This window comes from Erythranthe guttata, chromosome 14, assembly GCF_056151865.1.
Source record: "Erythranthe guttata isolate IM_541 chromosome 14, IM_541, whole genome shotgun sequence".
Taxonomy (NCBI): domain Eukaryota; kingdom Viridiplantae; phylum Streptophyta; class Magnoliopsida; order Lamiales; family Phrymaceae; genus Erythranthe; species Erythranthe guttata.
The window spans coordinates 4,235,177-4,256,392 of record NC_142546.1 but is presented as its reverse complement, the minus strand read 5'-3'; the positions used below and the strand labels follow the sequence as shown (position 1 = coordinate 4,256,392).

The following is a 21,216-nucleotide window of genomic DNA, read 5'->3' as shown; positions in this document are numbered from 1 at the left end:
TTTCTAAATTTATTTTTCCAACCGGTCTCTAGCGTTGACTTTTTTTCTCTCTTTAAATTACTGTGTTAACAACAAAATTATTATTGAGATAGTAATATTGAATACCAAAACAGAGCATCTATGCGAGTTTTATTCACAAAATTATGTTATTCAGAAAGCACTAGAAAGTCTCTCTCGTAGGTGCTCAACCATCGAAAACCAGCTTCAATTGAGCGAAACAACAATGATGGACCTTAATATTCACGACTCAACCAATATTTTACGACTCAAAGTTTACCTTCTTTTATGTTAAAACTAAAATATAATTTAGCATCTTATATGAAATGAATGCAAATAAACAATAACAATTATGAAAAACTAGTAAAAAAAGATAATCAATTTAATACATAATAAATTTAAATAGTAAAGAATAAATCAATTTAATACATAATAAGAAAATATACTACACTAATATAATAAAATTTAATAATGTAGTATTATTCATATTGAATTTCTAGCTTTATCTCTTAATATTTGAGATATATTGATGAAAATTAGGAGATCAATAATTGTTGAAATTATAGTTAAAAAATTAGTACAGAAAAATATTAAAAATAAATAATTACATAAGTAGCAATAAGGTAGGATTTTTCATGGGTTAGTTTTAATTTTGATAATTATTAAAAAGTATAGTGAGAAATTAGTAGAGGAAAAATATTAAAAATAAACAATTAAAGAAATATTATTAGAGTTTTTTATGGTTGCCCATCGTTTCTTTCTTTTATATATAAAATAGATCCAATAATGAAGGCGATTCTTCATTTTAAATTCATTTTATCTTTACTCTCAAATCCTTCTATCCAAACGCACCCATTCAAACTAAAAAACTAATGATAAGGAGTCGAAATCAAACAAATCAAACACCAAACAATAGTTCAGGTCGGATTTTTCGAAAATAGGTAAAAAACAATTGAATCGACGAGTATACCACAAAACAAATTAACACCATACATTTCCGAATAACATATATTTCCGAATATACACATATCCTGAAAAAGGGAGATGCAACGGTTCAAGTTCACCCAGAAAAAAGACACACAAACGCTCGGTTTTTTTTCGAATAAACTCGAAAAAGACACCAAAAAAAACATCGCAAAAATCTAGTACTGACCCACAAGTACTAAACAGAGCTCTTTATTTCAGCTTCATTATATTACATCCTACAAATTAATGCCACATATATATATATATATATATATATATATATATAGATAGATACACTAGCTCCGAATGGTGAGTCCAGGAGGGGCCACACCATTCATGAGTGGACCAGAGTCAACGATCTTAGGTGTCAAATTCCCATTGGCCAAATGCTTCTCATACCCGGAATTGTGGACCCCAACGGCGGCCCTTCCGGAAGGATCTAGATTCTTCGACCAAGAAGCATCCCACGCGACAGCTGTAGCGGTGCTGCATGCTACACTCGCTCCACCCGGAACACTCAGCATCGCCGAATTCTACAAATCACCGAAATCGACAACTGTATTTAGCAAAAAAGCTGAATTTTTTTTTTGTAACTGAGAATTGTATTTAGTAAAAGCGTACCTGCGGAAAGAATCTCTCGAATATCACTCTGTAATGGTAGGCCTCCTTTGTGGTGGGGGTATTATGGGGGAAAATATGTGCAGCGTTACGCATCATTTTGTCGGTAACCTATTAATTTTGATTGATCACAACATAAGACGTTTAATTCATACGAAGAAAAGAAAACGAAGGGTAGTAATTTTAGTGAAAATAGAAAAAAATACATGGAGTTCTGCATGAGCTTTAAGCCCATCAATCCAACTATAGCCGACTCCGTCACTGAATTGTTCTTTTTGCCTATACAAAATATGCTGCGCGCCAGACGAGGTAATCCAAAAAGTATGTTTAAGACAAAATAATTATCAAGAATTACTAGTGGTGCGATATTATTACGAAAACCCGTAATTGAATGAATATATACCTTTGGAAGATACGGTTTCTCCTCATCATCGAAAGCCTTTCTTAAAATCCATTTCTCCATTCTCCCTTGGTCGGGTTTTATCTGCGAATTTAAAAAAAAATATTAAAAAAATAAAACATTAGGTTGAAATTAAATAGGAGGTCAATAAATTAAAATGAAATAAATAAGTACCATTTTCCACTCGGGGTCAATGTTCATTGCAACATCGATAAACTCCTTATCAAGAAACGGAACTCGAGCTTCTAATCCCCATGCAGAAGTTGCCTTATTCGCTCGAAGACAGTCATATTGATGAAGGGCTTTTATCTGCACGATTCATAATTATTTCGATTTTTTCTTTTTTTTTTTTCCCACGTATTGAACTTCGGAAGATAAGATGGTTATTAGTTGCTTTACCTTTCGGCAAGTTTCACGATGAAGTTCTTCCTTGTTAGGCGCCTTATGGAAGTAAAGATAACCGCCGAAAATCTCGTCGGATCCCTCACCGGATATTACCATTTTTACCCCTAGCGATTTTATCTTACGTGACATGAGGAACATGGGAGTGCTTGCTCTTATTGTCGTTACATCGTATGTCTCGATGTGATAAATGACATCCTCGATCGCATCAATTCCATCCTTCATTGTAATAAAATTAGCGTATATAAACTCTTTCGGTAATAATTTATTCAAGAACAAATAAAAAATAAAAAATAAATACAGAGCATTACAGAGTGGGAAGAAGCTGCTTACCTGAACACTGAAATGAAATTCATGATGAACGGTGCCCAAATAATCGGCAACTTCTTTTCCAGCTTTTAAATCAGGTGATCCCTACATAATAACAAGTGTAGCGAAATCTGTTAGCAGTGTATTAATGATTAAAATTTAAAAAAAAAAAATTAATACCGAAACTGACCTCAAGGCCAACACAGAAAGAATGGAGCTGTGGGCCCCATCTCTTGGCCGCTTTTGTACCCGCAAGGTAACGGGCGGTAACAGATGCAACTAACGAAGAATCGAGCCCTCCCGATAAAAGAACGCCGAAGGGCACATCGGTCATTAGCCTCTTAATTACAGCCTGAAATTGATTTTTTTTTTCACCCAAACATTTTTTTTTAATTAGGAAGCTATAATTTTTTCGATATATTAATCTAGAATTAAATTTACGAAAAAACCTCACATTTTCGAAAGAACGCCTCAAGAGTAAAGGGTCGTACGGAGTTGAAGGAATGGATTCGGAAAACCACGGGGGGTTGTACCATCTTCTAAGAGCTCCGTTTTTGCTCGAGTACAAATGCCCCGGTGGGAACGCTTCAAACGTCTCGCATTCATCATTCAACCCTTTTAGCTCCGACGAAATCCAAATCGAGCCTAAATATATAACCAAGAAAAATTTATATTTAAATTTAAATTGATTCGATTTTTTCATAAATAGACATAGATGATTGTGAAAAATTACCATCAAGTCCCCAACCGATGTACAAAGAAGTAATTCCGATTGCGTCACGAGCCACAAGAAAGCTGTTGTCACGAGCATCAAGCAGCACGAACGAGAACATTCCGTCGAGCATTTCCACAAATTTCTCTCCGTACTCTTCATACTAAAAAAAAAAAATTATCAAATAATTAAATTTTACGTTCATCGGTTTATATTTCGATAAAAAAAAAAAGTAATTAAAAAATACTAACGAGATGTGCGATGACATCACAATCGCTTCCGGTACGGAACTTGTGGTTGGGCAATAGCTGACGAAGCTGCTCGTGGTTGTAGATTTCGCCGTTCACCTAAAAATTCAAATGTAAATATATAACATCAATGAATAATGAATTTTTGTCGTGTATTTCAATATCTAAGCACACGATTTTTTGTCGTGTGTATAAATTCACGTACCGTAACGACAATCTTTTTGTCTTCGTTGTAGAGGGGCTGATCGCCGGAGGCGGGATCGACAATCGCAAGCCTTTGGTGCGCGAGATAACAATCTCCATGCTGATATAATCCACTCCAATCAGGACCCCTATGCTTCAATCTATTTATTTAATCACCACAACAGCAGATAAAAAGTTCAATTCATGTTGGAAAACTAAATTAATTAATCACTATTGTCAAAACAACCAAAATATAGTAAAATTTTTGGAGCTGTAATTCGTCATCTTCTTGCGAATTTCAATTAAGTAATTATACAATTTGAGGCCTCTGTTTGGGAATGCTGATGAGATTGATAAGATTAATTTGACGTGAAAGGATTACATATGATTGTGATAACAGGGGTCGTGGCAGTCGGGCCAGTATAGGGTCAAAGGGGGAAATGACCCCTCAGCATTTCTCAAATCACTACTAATTTAATACAGAAATATAAAAAGAATTGTATACAATAGCATTAACGGGTCTCCCCTAATAATTTTTTTAATGCATTCAGCCCACTCGAACTTAAAATCATGGCGGAGCCAGGGGGTCGAGTTTGGATCCAATATCATTCTAATTAAAATTCGGGCTCGTTTTTAATCACGTTTGCTTCAAACCTAACTAATTAATGCGAAGAAAAAGAAAAAAAAAAAACAATAATAAGAAATAAATTATGTCAATATCGGAGAGTCTCAGTCATCAACTTCTACAAGTTTCCGCATAAGAAAAAAATCAAGTTAGCTAATTAATAATAATAATTAAAAAAAAAAAAAAAAAAGAATCTTTTGAAAAAGAAGACTTGGATTCCGGGATTTCAACATACGAATTTTTCAATTTCAAATTAACAAAAATGAAGGGTAAATTAAATTGAATAAAAAGTAAATAAAGAAGAAAAAATTACCTGCGAGAAAGCTCGAGAACGCGAACCCGTTTAGCCTGAGAATCATCCGAACAACCCAGAACCGCGAGTATTCCACACATGCTGAAATCTAGCTCTATATATATATCTGTGTGTATATATATATATATATATATATATATATATATATATAAGAGAAATACAAATTAACAGTAACAATGCCTTGGATCAATCCTTTAATTTCAAGCTTATACAAAACTGCTCTCTAACAACAAAAAATGAAGAGAGAGAGAGAGAGAGAGAGAGAAGAGAGAGAAAGAGGAGAGAGGGAAATGTGGGGGCAAATTGTATGGGAGAGATGTACACGTTAGCAGTTAATGCTCAATAATCTGAGTTTTCTGTTTATTGTTTTTCCTTTTATTTTCTGTATTGCACCGCTTCCACCGATATTTATAGGAGTGAGTTCTGGAAGAGGCCGTGTTTTTGCTTGCGTGGCCGTTAATTAAAATATACTATTTTCTTTTTTAATTAACGTAACAAAAATAACAAATTAGTTTCTCAATATTGCAAGTTTTGCATGGGAGGTTAGAGAGAGAGAGAGAATATTTTTTCAACGTATAAAAATGGGGTTTTGTAGATGCTAATTAATTGTTATATTTGGCGGTTGTATATATTTAGTGGTTGGAGCTAGTATAAGGTCAGAAGGGGCCATGCCCCCCTCCAAACAATTCTTCAATTCTTATGTAAATGATGATGTCAAAATTAAATCACATTAAGTAGTTGAGATTAAAGGATCTAGAAGAGGAAAGTGAATCATTGTTCACGTGCTAAATGGTACTGAGATACTTCTGAACAGAGAACACGTGAACTAGGTCGGGGGTTGATACGGCGAAACCATCTCCGATGCTCAAGTCAGATGTCCTATTATCTGAGCAATGCTGCAATTCGTATTCTCTCAACTATTTCTACTATCCGCACGTCTGACTTAAGCGTCGGAAAGGTTTCCGCCGGATCACCTCCCGGCCTAGTTCATGTATTCTCTGTTCACAGATATCTCAGGACCATTAATTAGCACTTGAGCCGTGAACAACTTTGCTCTCCTAGTTCCTTTAATCTCAACTACTTAATGTGATTTAATTCTACAATTATCAGTAAAAATTTAAAAATATTCATGTATTACTAGCCTATTCAACTCCTTTACAAAATATTTAATGTATTCAACTCTAACAAACTTAAAATTATGACTCAAGCATGGTTATATGTAATTGTAAACTATACTGTATATAGTACATTGCCATAAGCTTATAGAATCATGAATCATTAGTTCGTTACATATTTACACATATATATAGCTGTGAATGTAGGAAACGTGTATTGGTCATATATATTTATGCTCAATCTCACTTTGCACCCTTAGAATGTACTATTTTGCCACTTTGCACCCTTGAAAATAATTTATGGTACTTTACATCCTTCAAATATGTTTAATCGTTTAAATTGCACCCTAGTTTATAATTTTTCAGCCAGAATTATCATCATTGACCTAATTTCTGATAGTTAACAGAGTCATTTTTGCTCGAAAATACATTAGCAATTCACATCCCTAAAGAAAAAAATCAACTGAATAGACAAAAATGACCATGTTTGAGTATCAAAAACTAAGTAAACGATAGAAAATTATGTCCAGAAAATAGACTAGGGAGCACTTTGAATAATGAAACATGTTTTGAGGGTGCAAAGTGTCATAAGTTATTATATATATATATATATATATATATATATATATATATATATATATATATATATATATATATATATATATATATATATGCATAAGCAATTGAGTTATTAATTTATTAATTGTTGAAGTTTATCGAATATAAATCATATAAAATGAGTTACTAAGATTTGAATGCACGGATTTTAAATTAAAGATTTCAAATAAATAACAACAAATTCATTAAAATTCAATGGATTAATCCAAATACTGAATTCCCGAATTCTTCTTCCAAAATTTTCTTGTGAAATATAATGTTTAATCCAAACGTAAATAAATAATATGAAAAGAGTTATTGGAAATGTTAACATAGAAGATTACGTAAGAAAAAAAATTAGCCAATTCCAATTGGCAAGGTTAGTACCTAATTTTTCTATCAGGGAAAATGTTACGTATAAAATTGAACTTCTAAATAGGAATAAAATTGAGAATCAAAATTGCTTATTCTTTTTATTTTTTTTCTTTTTCTTTGAAAAAAAAAAATTGCTTATTAAAGTCATTGATAGCTACTTTTAAGCGGCGGCGTTTTTCTACTTATAAAAAGTTAAAACAAGGTTCAAATCTATTTAAATTTTATTAATATTACTGTGGAGAGAGAGACCGCCACGTGCAAATCATTTTCTCCTCTTACAGTATAACCTCGATAAATTAATTTCACTTAAACGATAGTTTCTTATGATCCAACTCGATAAAAGCCTATTATATTATTAGTTCGATAAATTAATATTTCATTAAATTAATAGAATTTGCTAGTCTCGACTGTACTAATTGATTGAGGTTCAACCGTATATTTATTTGTCTTTTTTATTTTTTTTAAAATTACGTGTCCAAAGCAAAGTGAAATAGAAAATGTAATTTCTTTTTATACTTTTGCAATTCTCATCTGACTTATAATGCTAAAATCTTATATATAAAAGAAAGAAACGCTGGGCAACCCTAAAAAACCCTAATGGTATTTCTGTAATTATTTATTTTTAATATTTTTCTCTACTAATTTCTAACTATAATTTTTAACAATTATTAATCTCCTATTTTTCATCAATATATCTCAAATCTTAATTGATAAAGCTACAAATTCGATTTGTTAAATCTTAGTAAATTTATTTGTATTATAAATCTTAATAGGTAAGATTTAAAAAAAACTAATATTATATAAATATGAATAATACTACATTTTTAAAATTTTACTATATTAGTGTACTATATTTTCTTATTATGTATTAAATTGATTCTTTTTTTTCACTATTTAAATAATAACCCGTGCATCGCACGGGAGAAAAATGCTAGTGTAGAATAATAATTAGAAAAAAGAAAAAAAGAAAACAAAAAGTTACTCAATGGACCATTTTCCTCTCAAAGCACATATACATACATTATTGGTTATTGTTTATCCATTCCCCCATTGTAGAGAGGCTGAGTCAGCATTACGCAATCCAAAATCTTCGTAGTCTATAATTTTATCCATCTATCTATCCAGAACTTTTGGAGATAGTCGATAAAGCTGGGTATTGAAGATATTAATATTAAATGATACATTTTACTAATAGCTTCAGTTTTTGGTTGAGATGGTCATTTAATATGGTATCAGAGCCAGGCCAAATGAAAATGTTCTGAGTTCGAATTCCACCGCCACGCATTTAAAATATTTCAAGTGCGCAAGACTTCAAATCTAACCTTTTTGTCGAATGATAGCTGACAACCGAATATTTAGTTTTAAAATGGGTCGGCTGATAGGTATATATTCGTATGGTTGTACCCATACCATTAATATTTGTTGTTACTTGTTAGTTAGCTTCTACAAAATCACTTGATCTACTACATTCACGAAATATCAACTCCATATTGCAATTTTACTGCTCTTATTTGATTAGGTGCAATAAATCATATACCGAGTCATACACACGTGTGTATTTATAAATTAATACAGTTGGAACTTGAAATCCACATCATCCTATTAATTTAGTAAGATATTAAATTATCTATAAACTAATAATTATTAAATTTACATGAATTAATAACTTACTGATTTATGAAATTCCAAGAACTGAAAAATTAAAAAAATGAGTTGAATTATTATGACAAAATGGATGTTGGATATATCTTAAACCCTTGAAGAAAACAACTAATTTCAGAGATGTTGACTGATGAATATATAATTGAGAGTATTACGGGAACTCATAATAGAATGAAGTTATTGATACTATAAAACTTATTTCTCGAACGAAAGCTCCTAGAGCAACAAGATTACTGAATAGTTTCTTGTTGAATTATGGCAAGAGTAATACCAAAAATATTTACCACATTAAAAAAAAAGTGAAAGATGAGATTTAATAAGATATTTTCAACAAGAAACAAAAGAAACATGCAACTCCAAGAATATCTGACAAAATAAATTTGGACCAGATTCATGTTTATCTTCTTGGATGAATCATGAATGACTGGATAAACAAGTTGACTGTTTGACTTTGTGGTTTTCTACTTTGAATTCATGTACGTCATTTTAATTTCTAAAGATATTTGTTATCAAGAAATATAATTTTCTGATTATAACTTTTAGGGTAAATAATAAGACAAAATAATTTACAAATTCTTGTAGTATTTGGTAATTAAAAAATACCACTTGAAACAAGCAGTTCATTACAAACTCTAGCTATCGGCATATCATGAATTGTTTAAATTATCATTTTTATACAAGCAAATTAACCATGGATAAATTACCAGTATCTACGAGGCAAGACAAAATATTATATTTACTCTTGGTGGTAAATTAAAAAATTCAGAACGAATATTCTTTGGAATCTCAAGATTTTGATACTCATAACTTCATAACGGAGTAACTGTAAAAATCAATACCACGGGGTTTGTAAATTGTTATATTTTATCTCAATAGTTGTCGATAATTTACCCTAATTTTTAATAGGTAATTTATTTTTTGAACAAGAAAAAACGATATTATATTAAGAACTTAGAACCATGGTACGATTACAAGGAGTAGATGTAACACGGAAAAAAGATCCCGATACATATGATAATCTAAAAATTGGGGCAACTATCATATAACAAAATTTCATCCGTATCTAAGGATGAGCTAATACATCCACTATGCTGTTAAGTTTCAGTTAAGTTTCAGATAGCAAAAGTAAACCACCACTTCTGAGAATTTAGTGCAAATGCCATTACAAATGCCCCTATACTATCTTGTATTATACCACCTTGCCAACTTTTTCGGGATTTGCGAGAGCTGAATCATCGATGTTCAGTTTATACCAATTAACTGTTGAAGGCTGCCATCGAATACCAAGTGTAGTTTTGTTAGGTTTAGGTGATATATTGGGGACGAAACTGTTCTTTAAAAGATACCAAATTTGATTTATATTTATTGGAATATTATTGAAAATAATGTTATTACAACCTTTCCAGATAAATCAAAAAAGTGTGTAAAGTTGATAAAGAGAGGACTAGTGTTTTTTTCCGAAAGGATATAAGAAAGACTTTAGAAATGGGATTTAGTTTAAGAGGAAACATACGGAATTCTGCGAATAAGAGGTTGGAGTGTATGGCATTGCAAGAAAAGATGCTCGATGGTTTCCGGAGAGGTTCCACATAGCAGACATGTATTTATGCTCAGAGCTTTTCTTCTAAAAAGGAATTCAGATGTAGGCAGACAATTATGAGAGAGTTGCCATACGAATAATTTAATACGCAGACTGACCGTAGATTTCCAAATAGTTTGCCATGGCAGAGAATGAGAAATATTTGAATATTGTTTCCCAAATAACCAGAGATATGCACTTTTGAGTGTAAAAATATGCCATCTTTTGTAAAAGCACATTTAAACACATAAGAAATTTGTTATTACAAATTTGAAGAGGGGATGTAATAAGGCAAACCTTATTCTTATTACCATTATATGAATATAAACAGCACCACATAACAACAGGCACATACTTCAGTCCCCAAAATTACACACCATCTTGCAAGATTCTTTATTCTATACAAACATCCTATTTTATTATACACACATGATACATCTATATATATAATATATATATAAGCTCCCTCCAACAAAAAAACTCAAAGCATTTTAATAACCCAAAGCTTATGTTTCCTCATATGAACATAAACAAGAGCCGGACCGATCAAACCCGCATCCGAAAGACGCTTACAAAGCGTCAAATATGTATCAACATTCCCCTGCAACTGAATCCTCCTACTCAGCCCCTGCATAACCGCAACCCGATCCAAAAGCTCCGGAAAAAAACCCAAGTCCAGCATCTTAACAACAGTCTCGGCAGCTTTCTTGAAATGGCCCCCCTTAACATAACCCCTCAAAAGCCACGAAAGTGTTTTCTTCCTCCGCAATGCGCCCACGCAGTCCACGCGCGCCATCAGCCGTCCGATCGAACCCGTCTCCCCCTGCGAAGCGCAGATGGCGAGCACGATGTCGTACAGGTCAGCGTCGGCTTCTTTCCCGACTAGCTTCATCTCCCACAGCTGCCGCTCCGCCTCGCTGCCTCGCCCGGCGCAGATGTACATGGCGAGGAGGCGCTCGTGGACCACGCCGTGGAACTGCGGGCCCCACTCCTGGAGGATGCAGTTGGAGAGATGGAGGCCGTCGGAGAGGAGGTCGTTTTGGTAATCTTGGACGAGGTGGAGGCTTTCCGGGTCGAGGTGGGCGACTAGGTTGGCTTTTGTGAAGGACTTTAGCTTGCGGAGGGATTTTGCGAATTCGTTGAGCTCTTTGACGACAGCTGTCATTGCGATCAGGTAGCTGTACACGTCTGGCTTTAATCCGCACTCTTTGAGATGAATCACTAATTTGGCAGCGTCTCTGTATCTTCCTTCCTCCTGAAACAGCAAAAAAAGTCTTGACCGTGAGAATTGACCAACTCTTCAAACAAATATAAACGGAGAATTGTTAATAAATGCTTAAAGATTAGTCAAATGAAGAAGTTCTAGTGGGATAACTATAGTATGTTTCAGCCAATTGTTCCATTTTAAGGAATACTACGATAATATAGATCGATAAATTTAAATAATAATATTAACTAATAGTAAGAATAAAACAAAGAAAATCATAATCACTTCAATAAACCGGGTAGTAGGGAAGATTTTTGGAGAGGATTTCCCAGACCCTCGTTTTATGGCCAAAAGAAGAAAAACCGAACATCTTTTGTCAACTAAAACATAGTTTGTACCTAAAGGCATAGCTACGATAAGTTGCACTCTTCTCCGGTTCTTTCCCTTTAGCTACTATCGAGTTTCGTCCAACTAAAAATTATATTACTTGACACTTTATACCCCATTTTTAGTCCCAACTATTGTTTTAAGTTTATTAATTAGTTTTGTTATTTTGTATTTATTAAATGCAGTTCAGTCATCTCAATTATAACCATGGCACCTCGATATATATAGTCCTCATGTTGAGGGTAGTAAGTTAATTTCTCATTTTCTTATAAAAAAAAAGAAAAAAAAGAAGTTAATTTCTATTCATGGATTCTTCAGATATGGAGAAGGTCAAAAGAGTTATTACTGCTTTAACCCTATTAGTAAAAAAATGGGTAAATTACGGCCACCCGCTGAGGTAAGGTCAAATTACGAAGAAACCCCTTCCTGTTTGGGTAATTGCAACCATCCATCGACTATGAATCTTCTTACACGTGCACCCTTATGGTGTCAAATTCAACAAAATGTTATAATTTTGTGAAATGTTCTCTAATTTGTACTCGTTTTGTGCAAAAAGAGAGTTTCAAACGCACCACAATACAGACGCACCACAATACTCATATTTACAAGCCAAGTGACACATCTTATGATCATTTCAAAATGTGGGGCTGGAATGGGGTAAAATGGGTACAAACTGGAAAGTATTCCATATAATCTAGAAAATTCCACTAATTTTGAAACTGCAAATGTAAACGTGTAAGAAGATTCATACTTGAGGGGAGGTTGTAATTACCCAAACAATAGTGATTTTTTCGTAATTTGACCTTACATCAGGGGAGGCCGTAATCTACCCTCAAAAAATATATATTTTCTTCCTTAAGAATATTCCTTTCTTCTCCATTCCTATTAATTCTCATAATATGTTTAACTAACTCCGAACTTGTTCATGTTTAGCTTTTTGTCTCCGATGCTACTACTAGTTAGTCTCGTCCTTGACCACCCTAAACACCTTCTTTAACCGTGGATCCTACCGCTCACTATTCTCATCTTACCCGTAAGTGAACTTAATTACCAAATTTCATCTACTCATTTTCTCTTATCTTTACATCATTTCTTGATTCTTCTTCTTTAATCGATTGTGTATTGTGTTGTCACTAATCTATCACGCCAACCATGTTTCATCCAAAAGAAGGGCGCACAAGTCAGCAAACATAAAAGTCGAACACAACCCTTGTCTAGTACATTACTAACTAACAAAGCAACAACATTAACAATTAGAATCCGTCTATCGGAGCCATTCGCAACGAGCTACACAAACACAAACAATTAGCACTAAACACTCAACGGACAAAAAAATCAAGCGAGAGTGAGTGATTCGCTACATACCATCATTTTCCAAGCAAGGTATCCGGCGGGCCCACCCTTTTTCCCCTCGTCACCATCCAAACGCATCGATATCCCTCTCCTCAAAACCTCCTTCACGAACAACACGGTCCCGTCTCTCTCCCCCGCCTCCCAGTACAGCGAAATCACCTTCTCCACCATACTAAAGCTCGTCTTCAAACCGACGCAATCCATATCAACTAAGAGATCAACGACATCCTCCACTTCGTTCTTCCCCTCGATCAACTTCTTCACCCACGTGCACATTATCGACACCATCAATTCCATAGTCTCCTTATCGACCCTATTCTCCTTCTTCAGCCACTCAAACACCTCCAACGCGCACCACGAATCCCTCCCTTCCTGCGCGAAATAAACGAGCACTAGCTGGAGTTCGCGGGCCGATAACTTGTCGTTCATTTCTTCGAGCACGTCCGAGGGCTCCCGGGCCATACGCTCCAGCTCCTCGATCGCCTCGAAAAACCCTTCCCCCATTTCGTCCTCGTCCTCGCTTGTGATGTACGCCGCGTCCAATTGAACTGAATTACGGGCTCCTAAATTACGACGGCGGATTATTTTGCTGCTGATTCTTCTCTCGAGTACGGAGTAGTAATAATTTGGGTTGTCGCGAATTGAAATTCCTGTGTGGGATGATGATGGGTTTCTGGGTTTAAGGGTTGCGAGAAAAATGCACTGCTTCGAAGACGAACACTTGGTCAACCACAAGTTGCCGACGGCGGCAATTCCACCGATTGAAGCCATTTTTTTTTTTTTTTTTTTTTTAAGATATGCTCGGCTGACCTAGGAATTTTATTTGGGGGAAAAGGAAAATAGAGTGGTGATTACTCTCAGAAGAACTCGGATATTTGATTCCTCTTATCGAATTTTATTAGGGCAGAGAAGAAACTATCATTTGGGGAGAGCATAGACGAAGTTAGAGAGAGAGAGAAAAGGGATGAACATATGTTGTTGGATAAAGTTGTCACAGAAATTCTCTGTGATGGAGTGAAGAGAAAGCGACCTAAATAAATGAACAAAGTTCTGGTGGCGAAGAAGATAAACCCGCTGCTAAATTTTCAGACACGATTCAAGGTTTTCAAGCCGATATTTTAACAATTCGATAGCTCATAATTCATTGGCAATTATTTAAATACATGAAAATCAAAATTATAATAAATAATATATTCATAATGGTGAAATTATAATTCAAGTGATGGGGATTTTTCAAAAATAACAGCTTTTTTTTTTTTTTTTTTTTTTTTTTTGGAGACCCCTAATTTCGAAAATATATTTGACTAACTATCATGTTGTTTACATCCTACTGTAACTCTCTCTATTTGGATAATAATTTGACATATACTCTAACCCACGCTAAAGTACCCAGAATACCCTTTTAAATCAGTTTTAAATCATAGTCAACTCATATCGGTCCATATCTTCCTCTCTCAACTCCCAAATCCAAATCTCGCCCCCCCAAGGTCTCTAACCGACGATATTGCTTCCCGAAGTCATAACGCTCTCTTTGGTGGTCGGAATTCGATGGTTCAACTATCGTTTCCTCTAGTCGAACTCTTTCTTTTGGTGGTGATTTCATTTAGTTTGGAGTGTTGGATCTATTACTGCAATCTTTTTTCAGTCGGCGTATTTCGACGACGGTCTTTCCAGAGCTGTAATTTGTGATTCGCCAGTCGGAATTTGACAGGCTACCCACCGTTGGATTCCTCTCCTCGAGATCTATATTTTGATGGCAATTTTATTCATTTTTATATTGTCAGATTTATTTCTATATTTTTTGCATTTGTGAGCGCAAAACCTTAGGTGGTTAGCGGCAGCTAGGGTTTTGGTAGGAGGCGCTTGAGGTGAGTAGTCATTGACGGTTTGATCTAAAATTCGCATTTATGCCCCCCCCTCTCTCTCTTAATGTTTGTTGATTTTTGAGTATTTTGATGTTTGTTGATTTAAACTAAAATATTTTTTGTTTTGATTTTGCAATTGCAGCTTAATGAAGGCCATTGATCATTTCCTTGAAAGTGTCGATGTGAAGTTACATCTGCTTTGTTCAATTGACTGTATACATTCCTGTACATTAGTAGTTACATATAAGTAACATGCAGTTACATATGCATATTTTTGTGTATTTTCGATTTGTATTTTATTGGTTTTGAGGTGATTTATAATATAAATATTGAAATTTGTAAGTTTTTGTTGTTGGTTTATAATTTTTTTTGTATAAGTCAGTATTCGTGTGTGTATATAATTATCGACTAAAAATATGGGGTAAATAAAAAGAACAGAACGACAAAATAATATAGTTTACTATAGTTACATGTAGTTATATGTAATTATTTTCAGTACGGTAAACATATTAATTTAAAAAAAATTAAAAAATTAAAAAAAATTAAAAAAATAAAAATAAAAATAAATAAATATATAAATTATTGTAATATTCATGGTTATCGAATCGGAAAAATATTGGCGTATCGTTTTCCTTCGTGTATCGTATCGTATCGTACGATATTTAACCAACTATTAAAAATAATATATATATATATATATATATATATATATATATATATATATATATATATATATATATATATATATATATATATATATATATATATATATTAAAGTCAAACCACTCATTCTTAATTTCTTAAAAAAAATAATCTATCATAAAATATATCATCAATAGGACATAAGTCATAATTGCTCATAAAAATAACATCAACAAATTTCAAATTTCAATCCCTAATTTGTAAAGAACTAATCTATCACTCATAATCTTCAAAATCAAGGTAACTTAATTTTTTTTCATCCACAAATTTCAAACGAGTGTCTTCATTCTCATGTTCATCAATCTTTTCAACTTCATCAACTCCAACTTTGGCCTTTTCCTATTTTTTCTTATCAATATAAAACTTGGCGTGTAAATTTCTTGGATCTAATATATATAAATAAAATATTAAATAATATTGAAATTCGTTTTCAGGGCCTGATAATGTGAATATTTCGTTTTCTTCTTTTTTTCTTTTATTTTTTAATTGTTTAATATTTTTAAATTTTATATATTTTTTTTAATATTTTGACTAATATCGTAAATATCGTATTGTATTGTGATATGGCGATACGATACGATATTTCGCGATATTTAACGGTATGTATGCATGCCGATACATATTATGAGTTGTATCGTTTTGATTGTGGCCGTACTGTCTATATATCGCGGTATCTCGCAAGTTTAACTACTATGGTAATATAATAAATAAATTATTGTCTATTATTGTAATATTATTGTAAACACAATAATATTAGTGTAGTTGAATGTAATATTACTGTTGTTATAGTAATTTACCGTCACTCATAGTAATATTAATTCTTTTGGTTTTTTTATTATGTTTACATTTATTGAATGGTCAACACATTAATATTACTTTATTACACAATAATAATGAGTTTTGTTGTGTTAATATTATTGTGCTAGAGATTAATATAACAATATTATTGTGTTAAACTATAGTATAGTTAATTTTATAATTAACAGTAATATAGTTAATATTACTGTCAATCACAGCAATATTGATGTTTAAATGAGGGCAAAAAAATGTTAAAGAAAAAAAATCGAAAAAGTCAACGCCGGAAACCGGTGACGGTAAAATCAGGAAGAAAAAAAAATGTCAACGCCGAAAACCGACGGAAAAATCATGGAAGAAAAAAAAGTCAACATTGGATACCAACGGTCAACGACGGTGACAGAATTGTCCATAAAAATGGTGTTGGCTCAAAATTGAATAATTTGTGAAATTTAGGGTCAAATTGAGGTTAGATTAAATTGAATGATGAAATTGGAGCATATTAAAGTATAAGGAGCTATTTCAGTATTTTACAAATTCTGGAGCATGTGTGGATTTTTTTTGTAAAAAAATTTATTGTCTGGACCATTTTAAAAATAAATACCGATTGGCGGGCTTATAAATAAGGTGTTCGTATTTTTATATATTTATTATCTAAAATATTTAATTGTATTTTCTCAATATTTAAAATTTTAAACCAGTGAAAAGACATACGCCCAAACAAATTACCTTGGATTTTTCAAACTCCCATCCATGGTCCTTTACCCTTGCACAGTAATTGTTGACTTTCAGACTTTTCTTTTATTCATTCTTTATTTAATTAATTAATTAATTAAATAATATGTATTTATTAAACATATAAATAAACTTTTATCTTTTTGATTTGATAAATAGTAGTGTAGCGTAGTGTTTGATGTCAGACAGAAAAATAAATGGCAGCAGCAGCAGCATTACAAAACTCCCATGTATTCCACTGTTCGCATTAAAAGTTTCATCTCTCTAACCTTTGTTTCACTTTCTCTCTCTAAAACCAGCCATGGCTGCTGCTTTAGAATGCTGGTCGAGCCGCGCAAGCACGGACGACGACGCGGTGGAGCAAGTCCTAATGCGTACCCACGGCAGATCCGAATGCTCGCCGGAAAACAACCCCTCCTCCTCCCCCTTCGCCGCCGCCGCCGCAGAGATTCGAGACTCCTCCGCCTTCCAGAAGCGCTTCCAGAGGCTCAGCCGCAACGTGTCGGAGGCCATCGCCTCACTGAAAAACACTCTGAACCTCGACTCCGCCCGCGAGCCGCCGCTCTCCTCCCCTTCCAGCTGCCGGAGACACGTGTGGGGCGGCGTTGTACGGAGCTTGACGCAGCTGTACCCCGGCAGCCAACTCCCCGAGAAATTGGTCTCCAATCTTCGCAAACATTACGATTCCTTACCGATCAGGTTCAATTGATTTTCCCCCTTTTTTCACATTCAATTTCCGGCATTGGGGTTTTCAATTGCGTTCAATTTTTTTTTTCCCCCCAATTCACAGCTACTCGCACGCCGGCTTCGAAATGAAAGACGTGTTTCTGCACATCAAATTGATCGAACAAGCATCGGAGGAAAACCACCCGGCGATAATGATCCAAGAGATCTCCGACGAAGAAACCAACACAAACGGCTCTGTATTCAAGCTCACATTTGCATGTAACTCCGCCATTTCATCGCCCGCCGTGTCGGGCGCACTCGACACTTCCTCGGTCTGCTGCAAAAATCTACAGATCTTCGAGAAGAAGGGCTTCACTCTCGGAATCGTCACACTGTTAATCCAAACCGGACACGAGAAATCATTCAAAACTCGGATCGAAAATGCACTCAAATCCGCCTCAAAGAAACCGAAAAGCAGCACCATGAAACTCCCATTCGGACTCTGCGGATGCCAAGAAGAGAGCACTAAAGGGAGGGATCTCGGAGACGTTGAAGAGGATTGTAATGGTGACCCGAATTACAGAAACGGAGAGAATTCAGATTTAAAACTCCATCTGCAAACCCCTTTGCCAAATGACTCGATCGTAATATCTGTAGACGAGTGGCAAACCGTGATATCAGGTAGGGACGGAATTGGGAAATGGTTGCTGAATTACGATGCAGTCGAAATTACCGACCAAATCGGACCGAGTTCGTTCAAGGGTGTTTACAAGGGTAAAAAAGTCGGGATCGAGAAGCTCAAGGGCTGCGATAAAGGAAACTCCTACGAGTTCGAATTGAGGAAAGATTTGTTGGAGTTGATGACTTTCGGGCACAAGAATATTCTACCCTTTCACGGGGTTTTTCTCGACGATAATCACGGGCTGTGTGTTGTGAGTAAGTTGATGGAAGGAGGATCCGTTCATCAATTGATAGTGAAGAATAAAAAGATTCAAACGAAGGAGGTTTTGAGAATTGTGACGGATGTTGCTGAGGGAATTAAGTTTATGAATGATCATGGAGTTGCTTATCGGGATTTGAACACGCAGAGGATTTTGTTGGATAAACGTGGAAATGCTTGTTTGGGCGATATGGGAATAATTGCTGCTTGCAAGAGTGTTAGTGAGGCTATGGAATACGAAACCGATGGTTATAGGTGGCTTGCTCCGGAGGTAAACTATATATATTATATGTTGGTATATTTTCTTAGATGTATGTTGCATGTATATACTGGATGGAATCTTGAATTTCTTGGAGAATATTATGAGAGCGACTTGTTTGGCTAATTGAAAGTATGATTTTATCGGATGAATTTGCATGCTATAATTGAAGGTTTGGTGAAATCTACATTGTTTTTTGTTTGCTATGTTGAGAAGTGAAATTTAATTTGCTGTCATGACTCAAGTTGACATGACGGGATTTCTTAATTTCGGCAGCATTTTATTGAAAATCGGAAACGTAAATAAACGTAGAAGAATGGTCGAAAAGTTACTCTAAATCGATCATTTATTAGTAATAAACAAATGCATATGCATATCTACATGAATTACTGCATGGTATTTTTAGCCTAACTGCTTAGATTGTGCGACGAATGTAAATTAATCAAGATTCGAGTATCTAACTTTTCTTTTCTTGCTTTCTTGAAAAAGATAATTTCGGGTGATCCAGAAAACGTGACAGAGAGCTGGATGAGTAATGCGTATAGTTATGGAATGATAATATGGGAAATGGTGTGTGGTGAGATTGCTTATTCCGCTTATTCACCGGTGCAAGCTGCAGTCGGAATAGCTGCGTGTGGGCTCCGGCCAGAAATTCCCGATGCCTGTCCGCAGATTCTTCGATCGCTTATGATAAAATGCTGGAACGATTGCCCCTCAAAACGGCCACATTTTTCGGAAATTCTATCAACTCTTTCGCGATTCAATAACAATAACACCAACTCCACGGCTAAGTAGTAAGTAATTGTTTTTATTTTTTTTTACTGTTGTCTACTTAGTTTAGTAATTGCGGTACGAGTTTTTGTAATGAAAATAGCAATGAAAAAAATATACATGATAGAAAACTATTGTACCATATAGTACTTAACATGTTTCTTTGTTTTATCATTTTCTTCTTGTCCTTTTCTAACACACAATGTAATGGAAAATTTCTAGACAGCACTATGTGTACTTGTGTGCAGTGGCGGAGCCGGAATGTTATCTTTGGGGGGGTCGTATATTTCCCGTATTTTTTTTAGCGGGGCAATAATACTACACTACTCGAAAAATAACATATACACGAGTGTGGACTTTTTCTAGGGGCAATAATACTACACTACTCGAAAAATAACAGATACACGAGTGTCGACGCTTTATGCACGATTCTTGGAGTTATGAGTGTGTTTAGGTGAAAAGTAAATGAGTCCAAATATGTTTGAGTGTGTGAATATTGAATAATATGAGTAGACATGGCAGCACAAAGAGAGACCAAAAAGGTTGAATGTTGGATGCATTAGGGAATTAGTTGGCTAGCTTTTTTTCTTTTTTTTTTTTTTTTTTTTTTTTTTATATATATTATAATTGCTAAAAAAATATATATTATCTTATATAAAAGTAAGAAACTCTAATAGTATATTTGTAAGAAAAAAATATTTATATATATATATATATATATATATTTATCTCTTATTTCGCAGTCACTTTTTTCTAATTACTTTCACACGAAATTTCGGCTAGCACAATCCTGATTCACTACTCCTATATCTTTTTAATTGTTCTTATTACTTTTATCTCTTATTTTCTAGCCTATTTTCGCTAATTTTTCTATGTTTCATTTATTTAATAATGAATTTTATATTATGAGAATTAAGTTTACATAATTTTTTTTTTGGAATCAGTTTGTATTATTAAATTTGTATAAATATTGATGTTGTTACCAATATGACAAATAAATTTTGTTATAATTGTTATTGTCATTTACTAAATCAACAAGTATTTCACGTTTGAAATGTTATCCCGTGCATCGCACGGAAAAAAAATGCTCCTTAATATTAATGAAAAAAAAAATTGTGATGCATTTTTTAGCACAAAAACTTCTTAATGGTGGGGTAGTTTACTCAAAAAGTTTAACCGTGGGAAGATATTTGTTAACAAAAAGAGATGTAATGTTTTGTAGTAATAATCAATGTTTTGAAAACATAACCGGACATTGATCAGGACAAGCTACTGGATTATAATTGGACCGGTTTCACCGGGGTCAAACCATTTTTTAATTTTTAATTTTATAATTATTTATACATAATTTTTATATTAAATAAATCATATTTTCTTTCACACATTAACCATTACTCATTTCCAATTCAAAGCGTAAATTAAACTTATTTTTCAT

General features: G+C 33.9%; 3 protein-coding genes across 3 annotated transcripts; 1 reads left to right on the top strand and 2 right to left on the bottom strand.

Annotated features, from left to right (window-relative positions):
- Positions 1–964: 964 nt before the first annotated feature.
- LOC105959689 (asparagine synthetase [glutamine-hydrolyzing]) lies at positions 965–5,350 on the bottom strand. The gene is made up of 13 exons (XM_012983831.2): positions 4,774–5,350; positions 3,858–3,996; positions 3,656–3,751; positions 3,426–3,567; positions 3,147–3,337; positions 2,883–3,044; positions 2,717–2,797; positions 2,381–2,602; positions 2,156–2,290; positions 1,985–2,065; positions 1,788–1,874; positions 1,585–1,692; positions 965–1,496 (listed from the first exon to the last, which is right to left on the bottom strand). The coding sequence occupies exons 1-13, from the start codon at positions 4,851–4,853 to the stop codon at positions 1,260–1,262; spliced, it is 1,761 nt and encodes a 586-aa protein (XP_012839285.2). The 5' UTR covers positions 4,854–5,350; the 3' UTR covers positions 965–1,259.
- A 4,974-nt stretch (positions 5,351–10,324) lies between these two features.
- On the bottom strand, positions 10,325–14,328 carry LOC105959680 (pentatricopeptide (PPR) repeat-containing protein). The gene is made up of 2 exons (XM_012983822.2): positions 13,061–14,328; positions 10,325–11,356 (listed from the first exon to the last, which is right to left on the bottom strand). The coding sequence occupies exons 1-2, from the start codon at positions 13,817–13,819 to the stop codon at positions 10,583–10,585; spliced, it is 1,533 nt and encodes a 510-aa protein (XP_012839276.2). The 5' UTR covers positions 13,820–14,328; the 3' UTR covers positions 10,325–10,582.
- Positions 14,329–17,298: 2,970 nt separating this feature from the next.
- LOC105960095 (Protein kinase superfamily protein) lies at positions 17,299–20,028 on the top strand. The gene is made up of 3 exons (XM_012984269.2): positions 17,299–17,844; positions 17,936–19,022; positions 19,500–20,028. The coding sequence occupies exons 1-3, from the start codon at positions 17,447–17,449 to the stop codon at positions 19,803–19,805; spliced, it is 1,791 nt and encodes a 596-aa protein (XP_012839723.2). The 5' UTR covers positions 17,299–17,446; the 3' UTR covers positions 19,806–20,028.
- The last annotated feature ends 1,188 nt before the right edge of the window (positions 20,029–21,216 follow it).

Bases quoted from the DNA above. Each gene is read 5' to 3' on its own strand.
- LOC105960095 (XM_012984269.2), top strand. From the start codon at position 17,447: ATGGCTGCTGCTTTAGAATGCTGGTCGAGCCGCGCAAGCACGGACGAC. The intron at 17,845-17,935 runs GTTCAATTGATT...CCCAATTCACAG, and splicing joins TACGATTCCTTACCGATCAG to CTACTCGCACGCCGGCTTCG. The intron at 19,023-19,499 runs GTAAACTATATA...TTCTTGAAAAAG, and splicing joins ATAGGTGGCTTGCTCCGGAG to ATAATTTCGGGTGATCCAGA.
- LOC105959680 (XM_012983822.2), bottom strand. From the start codon at position 13,819: ATGGCTTCAATCGGTGGAATTGCCGCCGTCGGCAACTTGTGGTTGACC. The intron at 11,357-13,060 runs GTATGTAGCGAA...TTGCTGTTTCAG, and splicing joins ACCTTGCTTGGAAAATGATG to GAGGAAGGAAGATACAGAGA.
- LOC105959689 (XM_012983831.2), bottom strand. From the start codon at position 4,853: ATGTGTGGAATACTCGCGGTTCTGGGTTGTTCGGATGATTCTCAGGCT. The intron at 3,338-3,425 runs GTAATTTTTCAC...TTATATATTTAG, and splicing joins CATCGGTTGGGGACTTGATG to GCTCGATTTGGATTTCGTCG. The intron at 2,798-2,882 runs GTCAGTTTCGGT...GTTATTATGTAG, and splicing joins CTTTCTGTGTTGGCCTTGAG to GGATCACCTGATTTAAAAGC.